Below are 7825 nucleotides of genomic sequence, written 5' to 3'. Positions count from 1 at the left end.
TAGGTGACAATTGGTGGCATTTTATTAAACACTTTAAACCAATAAAAAGGAAATTTTAATTTAATTGCATGGAATGTTGCTTGAACACAGAACTCCTACACTTTTAAAACTAGGCATGAGTAGGCTTGATTGGTTGAGCAAGGGTCAACAAGCCAGACAGTGACATCAACTTAATACTCCTCTCCTTCTTCATCCTCCTCTCCAACGCTGTCTGTGCCCACCTCTTCATAATCCTTCTCCAGGGCAGCCATGTCTTCTCTGGCCTCTGAGAACTCACCTTCCTCCATACCTTCACCCACATACCAGTGAACAAAAGCCCTCTTTGCGTACATCAGATCAAACTTGTGATCCAGACGGGCCCAAGCTTCAGCAATGGCTGTAGTGTTGCTCAGCATACACACGGCTCGCTGCACTTTAGCCAGATCTCCTCCAGGAACCACAGTTGGGGGCTGGTAGTTGATGCCCACCTTGAAGCCAGTGGGACACCAGTCCACAAACTGGATGGTACGCTTTGTCTTGATGGTGGCGATGGCGGAGTTGACATCTTTTGGAACGACATCACCACGGTACAGCAGACAGCACGCCATGTACTTGCCATGACGAGGGTCGCACTTCACCATCTGGTTGGCTGGCTCGAAGCAAGCATTGGTGATGTCAGCAACGGACAGCTGCTCATGGTAGGCTTTCTCCGCAGAGATCACTGGGGCATAGGTGGCCAGAGGGAAGTGGATACGTGGATAGGGCACCAGGTTGGTTTGGAACTCAGTCAGATCTACATTCAGGGCTCCATCGAAACGCAGAGATGCTGTGATGGAGGACACAATCTGCCCGATCAGCCTGTTGAGGTTTGTGTATGTGGGGCGCTCGATGTCGAGGTTTCTGCGGCAAATATCGTAGATGGCCTCATTGTCCACCATGAAGGCACAGTCAGAGTGCTCTAGTGTGGTGTGGGTGGTCAGAATGGAGTTGTAGGGCTCTACCACAGCTGTGGACACTTGGGGAGCTGGATAAACAGCAAACTCAAGCTTTGACTTCTTGCCGTAGTCAACTGAGAGTCGTTCCATGAGCAGGGAGGTGAAGCCAGAGCCAGTGCCACCACCAAAACTGTGAAAGATCAGAAAGCCCTGGAGCCCAGTGCACTGATCAGCCTAGAGGGAGCAGATAAAAAGAGAGAGAGAGAAAAAAAAAAAAAAAGTCAGCACTATGCAGAATTAATTTCATTAGATGGGACATTTATCTAACAAATTGCACCTAAATTACTGATATCACTTTGCAATTATTTAATGCCTAGTGACATGCTCGATCTCAAAAATATTTCGGTTATTAACATGCATGTGAAAACCAGCACATTTACAATTTATGGGTAAAAAAATACATGGGTTGCAACATGGGTGTCTCACCAGTTTGCGAGTCCTGTCCAGCACCAGGTCAATTATCTCCTTACCAATGGTGTAGTGACCACGGGCATAATTGTTGGCAGCATCTTCCTTACCAGTAATCAGCTGTTCAGGATGGAACAGCTGACGGTAGGTTCCTGTGCGCACCTCATCTGAAAAAAAAATAAGAATAAACTTTTAGAATTGCAAACCAACAGAGACACTTAAATGGTGATCCAAAGCTAAACACTTGTGATTTTAAAAACATTAAAATTGTATTGTTGTTGGCTACTAAAATTATATAAGTGATATATATATTATATAAGATTATATATATACACACAGGGAATAAAAATTACCAATGACAGTGGGCTCAAGGTCGACGAAGACAGCTCTTGGGACATGTTTTCCAGCACCAGTCTCACTGAAGAAGGTATTGAAGGAATCATCTCCACCGCCAATGGTTTTGTCACTGGGCATTTGACCATCTGGCTGGATGCCATGCTCTAGGCAATACAACTCCCAGCATGCATTGCCCATCTGGGCTCCTGCTTGGCCAACGTGCATGGAAATACATTCACGCTAGGGGGAGGCAGAAAACAAAAGATGGTTAGCTTCAGCAACTCAAACCCCTTGATGCAAAATCAAGAGAGCAAATAGATGATGTCCAGTAGAGATTTTTAATCTTGCGTTTTCAAGTGTAGACAAGACTTATTTCCCCAGAAAAAGACATTGAATAGAATATCCAGACATTAAATTGTCTGGAACATAAGGGCAGGGGGTTTACCCAGAGCACAGTTTTTGTGTGGAAAGCTGTTATACATGCATCTGAATGACGCATTTGTTTAAATGCAGATGTGACTGCATTAGTGCCGTTTTTACGGTTCTTGAAATTATAAAGCAATTTAAAGGCAGGGAACTTCCTTTTGCTTACCCGAATGTCACATGTCAGAAACACGCCCGGCACTTATACAGTAAGTATTTCCCCCAGATGGCCGATTTCAGAGGATCAATCGTCTGCATCTGGATCAATATCCATTACCAGCTCAACCAGTTACACTATAACAGTCCTGAAGCTTTATCTGCAGTGGCGGATGTTTGCTCGAATGCTGACTAAGCTCAAATCCAAAAGATACAGTATAATTTGCACTGTCAGCCTCAATCCTGCTCTTTTGATGTCTAGATATATTTTTGAAATCCTTACACTAGGGAATTAATTATGAATGCGATTAAGAGAAAGAAAACCACTGGGCAGGGCAAGTCCCTTCCCCCACACCGCGTGTCCCACCCAGCCTTCTGTATTATTCACGGTGACAACAGTAAAATCGGGTGGAGCACAAAAAATACAACCGATATCTGTCGCGCCCCAAATTAAGACTTTTATCCTCGTCTGCGGCATTTTGACACACCTGATCCACGCCCTAATCATCTTACAACAAAAAAAATATATATATATATAAACACATTTATGACCTTTAATAGCTTAATGGCGTCGGTTTGCCACCCCGAATGTATAACATATGCATGCCGGGATTTCTTACATTTTACATAAATCTTTTTCGTTTACACACTTTTCTCTTTGTCCTACGTGTCTTCAGAAAGTGCGCCATGCTGTTGCGCGTCCGCGCTCGATTGTCTCGGGGCCGCCTTATCGTTTATTCAAAACACGACTAAATAATTAGTTCAAACGAATACAATATTCATGTATCTAACAACAGAAATGTACTTCAATATGACAGATCATTAAAAAGCATAGCAAACATAATCACCTCGGAGTCTAAATTACAATTTGACAGAGAAAAATAAACATCAGCAGTATTTTCCTGAAAATATGTTTATTTAAAAAAAAAAAAAAAAAAAACGATATAAACATGACTCACCATTTTGTTAGATTTTTTTTGTTTTTTTTTTCCTTCAGACCGACGTCAAGGATTCGGAGGATGAAGAGGATTGTCGAGAAAGGCGCCAAGATCTGTTTATATATCACCGCGCGACCGGATGGAGGAAAGGCGGGACTATTGCGTCACACAGGCGGGAGCGAGCTCCATGAGCGACCGTTACCGCGAGAGAGAGGAGGGAACATTTGGGCGGGTCTTTATGTAAACTGACCCCCCCATTCAGACACAAAAGATCTGAGAAAGGAAGGAAAGAAAGAAAAAGCACTGAGTACCGGTAAGTTAAAACGAAGGAGGTGACTCTTCATTTAATGTTTTAAACAACACATCAGAGGAAAATGACGCTATACACACTACACAAATAGAGGACTCTGATGAGGACGTTTGATAGATTCTTGAATAACCAATAACCAACAATTAACAACCACAGTTACCACAGAGTTAGTATACTGTTTAAAGTCAACAGCTGACTTAAAAATTAAAGTACGACAAAGTTTTGTTGGGGGAATTATTTTTAGACTGCGAAGTAAATGACCCAGCTATTTCCTCAGAGGGATGACAAGCCATCTGTTTTGATGCAATCTATTGCTATCTATATCTGGGTAGTTGACGTGACGTGGCTTTTTCACCGTCACAGAAGAAAAAAAATAATAATATTTCACATTTTCATAATTTAGAATACTGTAAATGGTTAAACATTTTCTTGTTTTACATGAATTTGTTGTTTTAATATCAGAGTTATTTTAATTTTTTTACAACTTTGAGCCAAATCTCAAAATCGTCCTATGGTGTGACGGTAGACAAAATTATTTCATAAATATTAACTTTTATAAATAAAGTGTATGTTTAAAATTATGTTTAAAATCTTAATGGACACTCCTGGCATAATTGTGCAAGTGTCTATTTCACTAAGTGGCCATCACTTTTCCTATACATACATTTTTTTAAAGTGTAGGAATTTCATAAAGTTTGTCACAGAAAAAAATGTCCTTTGTTATGCAATAACCTGATATTAAGTTGGGCAATATCATGGACAACTACATTTATTTGAAAGACCCCATTCAAGGTCATGTGACTGAATACCCCTATGAAGCCCATGAGCAGTCACATGGTAAGTATTTCTCTCAGAATTGTTCAAATATTTAACTATGTTTTCAGACCACTGAAGTTGTTAAGTTTTTTTTATTCAAATTTGTATTTTTAAAAGCAGGACTATATAATATTATGCAAATGTATCATGCCAATTGCTAATGACAGTTCAGCTAGCATTAGCATGGTTATTAACATGCCACAAAAGCTCAAATGTCCTTTGGTGTGACAGGAAATGTCCATTGGTGTGACACTTTGGCCTGTCACACCATAGGGCACAGATGTCACACAATAGGACAAGACCACCTTAAGAAGCTATTAAAACAAATAGATAAAGTTTGTTAACATACTTTTCATTCTTTTTTGACCAGTTTTGATGATTTTAAATTCAATAATGACTTACATTTTAATGTTTATTGCCATTTTTTTGAGACTACATAACATTTTCTGAAGTGTTACTAAAACAACTATAATGTATAATGTAACAACTATAAACAAATATAAAGTACATAAATACAGTGCTACTACTTATAATGCTACTTAACTTTTTTTTAGAACTGAGGGAGAGATGAGTGCAAAAGAGAGGATGCGATCCTAAGAGAATGACAGAGAAAGTAAATCAAACTGAAATGTTGCCATATACATCATATACATATACATATACATCATAAAATAATACAGGGCTCTTGCTGAGTGACTGAATGACTGCTTATTATTCAGTATCAGAATAGACCTGTGTGAGGTTCAGGTTCAACAATAGTTACATAATAAGCTTGTTATTACAGAATAATAATCTATATTGTGTTTTATAAGATATTGATAAGTGGTTACATTTGTAGGGAAATCACAGTAGGTCATGAGTTCATAATTAAGTATACATTACATAAATTTCTCTGTTGATCCATTCATCTATATTCTATCATTATTTCAATGTGTTAAGTATTATTAAAAACTGTTCTAAGAATATGTTTTAGATGGAATGGAGTTCATGAATGTTATGCAATGTTTTTAGGGATTTTATTTTCATGTCACTGTTACTGTTTAACTGATGAATTTTGCAGTTTGACAATGTCACAGTATTGTTTTGAAATGGCATTTTACTGAATTTCTCAAAGATATTATAAGCATCAATGTTTTCTTATTGATGGATCTATAAGTATCAAAGTTACTTTTGGTGTGATATGTTTTGCACAGTTTATATTGCTGAAAAATAAAAACAAATGTCCTCCTTTATAATTGTTACAATAAACACTATATATTCTGACTCTTTTTATGCAATGACTATCTTTGTCCTTTGGTGTGACGTTTTGGCCTATGGTATGACAAACATAAAACAACAGAAAAATATACTTATTTTAAAATATATTTAAAAAAAAGAGTCAAGTTTGGCATTAGGGGAGTTACAATAATATCTCCTCTTAGATACAATTTCAAACAGTATTGTAAGGTTGGAGAAAAAGTTTTATTGACATTCGTAGGGAAAAGTTTATCAAGTTCATCTATTCATGGTGAAAATTATTCTAATTAGTACTTTCATGTAAAATAAATATCACTTTAATAAAAAAAGTTTTAATAATGTGAACAATTCTCTCAAGTATTTTTTTTAATGTTATTTAATATAATTTCTTAGTACTTTTTAAATGTCACACCATAGGACACATTTACAGTACTGTCGAGTGAAAACGTGAAAATAATATGTGAAGTCACTGACAAAATGAGTGACCAGTACTATTTTCTGAAACTACAGTTTTCATACTCCATAAATATATGTATTTTTTTCTTAAAAGAAATGTCTTGGCCATTTGTCTACTACCCATCTACCATAGACATTGACCCAATAGAATGTGGGTTTAATGACTTGTTGTTTTTATACAGGTAAGATTTATTTATTTTTACAGAGGTGCAATTTTCTAAAAAAATTTTTACATCCAGTCTCAGAACATATAATTTTCACAGAACCATATACTCACCGTAGTCTGTAGGTTGATGTCAGGTTATGAATATTAGCGCCATCAATTTTGCACTCTGATAGTCTACCTTCTTTGCAGGAGGCCTCTTCACTGAAGGTGTGTGTGTTGTACAATATGTTAAAATGTAAACATTCAGTTCTAAAATTATTAAAGCTCCCTAAGTCTTGAGGCCTGGATACGGGCAAGTATAGTCGTTGACTACCACACCTGAAGTCGCAAGTTCGAATCCAGGGCTTGCTGAGTGACTCCAGTCAGGACTTAGATCACACCGGGCATTCCAAAGTGAGGAGAAAAGGGTAGAAAAGAATATCGTGCTTAAGGATTTGCGACTTGGTTAAGTCAAAATGTTTAGAGAAGGACTTAATGGAAAATGTCTGGAATGCCAGGTAGTGATGTTTTTGTGTAAGTGGAGAGCAGTGTGTAAATGTGAGTATGAATGAGGGAAGAAACGGTATGAATTTCGGTATAAACGGTATAAAAGTGTATGAATTTAATATATTATTGTTATTGTGTAAAAAAAACAACATAAAAGCCATCTGGTTTCACAGGAAATGTACTGTATGGCGTTGCCGCGTCAGACTGGGTGGGGCAAAGCAAAGTGTAATAAGAATCTTTGCATCTAATTAGACTATCTTCAGTGTAAATTAGACCATTGTTTGTGGAGTTCACCTTTTTTTTTTTTTTTAAACAACCCTCTTAAAATAGAATGCTGAGCTATCACTTCACTGTAAGAGAAAAATGCTATGTTCCCTTTTTACTATACTTCCCCAATTTGTTTAAAGTTTTATTTCTTAGAATGTTAGGAGCTTTTTTGGAGGGTTTAAAGGCAGAAATTTGAAGCTTATAATTTTATAAAAGCACTTACATTAATTAATATTTTTAAATTCATGGTTTTTGTTTTAGCTGTTATGTTGTATAAATCGTAATTTATACAGTCGTTTTAGGGTTCGTTGACATTACATCATCATGGCAATTCGTGGCTATAACTTTACACAGAAAAGGTTAGTAAGCAATTGAATCACACTAAAATCATGTTAACACGCATATTGTTTATGTCTTGAGGCTATACTTTTGAAACAGTGACTATTTTAATATTGACTGATTGGCCCCATTCACTTCCATTGTAAGTGCCTCACTGTAACCCAGTATTTTGCTTCTTTCTTTTTTAAAGAACAGGGCTCTTATTCACAGATAAATCTTAAGGCTAAAAGCAGCCTCTAATGTGGAAATTTAGGAGAAAATTTGGGGCACGTCAATCCTAATTTTAGCACTCGTAAATTGTAAAAAGTAATTCTTGAAGCAAGTAGCTCCTAAGCCAATTACAGCTTAGAAGTCCTCCTGAGGAATTCTAAAACCCTAAGAGTGACTCACAAACGCTCCAAAGTACGGCTGCTATCGTCAATCCACATTAAAAAACGATTTAAACCACGGGTCTGTTGAATGCTTGATTCTGAATGGTTCAAGGATTTTCTAAGGTGTGCACTTATTTTTCAAG

General features: G+C 37.2%; 1 protein-coding gene across 1 annotated transcript; it reads right to left on the bottom strand.

Annotated features, from left to right (window-relative positions):
• On the bottom strand, window positions 1-3399 carry LOC127646258 (tubulin alpha chain-like). Its single transcript, XM_052129758.1, has 4 exons — window positions 3257-3399; window positions 1736-1958; window positions 1401-1549; window positions 1-1148 (listed from the first exon to the last, which is right to left on the bottom strand). The coding sequence occupies exons 1-4, from the start codon at window positions 3257-3259 to the stop codon at window positions 171-173; spliced, it is 1353 nt and encodes a 450-aa protein (XP_051985718.1). The 5' UTR covers window positions 3260-3399; the 3' UTR covers window positions 1-170.
• Between the last annotated feature and the right edge of the window lie 4426 nt (window positions 3400-7825).

The sequence above is a fragment of the Xyrauchen texanus genome, chromosome 7, assembly GCF_025860055.1.
Source record: "Xyrauchen texanus isolate HMW12.3.18 chromosome 7, RBS_HiC_50CHRs, whole genome shotgun sequence".
Classification (NCBI taxonomy): Eukaryota; Metazoa; Chordata; class Actinopteri; order Cypriniformes; family Catostomidae; genus Xyrauchen; species Xyrauchen texanus.
The sequence above is the reverse complement of the archived record's forward strand: the minus strand, read 5'-3'. Positions and strand labels throughout refer to the sequence as shown.

Excerpts from the sequence above, each read along its gene's own strand:
- LOC127646258 (XM_052129758.1), bottom strand. Across the intron at positions 1,550-1,735 it reads CCTTGAGCCCACTGTCATTG|ATGAGGTGCGCACAGGAACC; the intron begins GTAATTTTTATT and ends TTTTTTTTTCAG. Across the intron at positions 1,149-1,400 it reads TGGACAGGACTCGCAAACTG|GCTGATCAGTGCACTGGGCT; the intron begins GTGAGACACCCA and ends TGCTCCCTCTAG.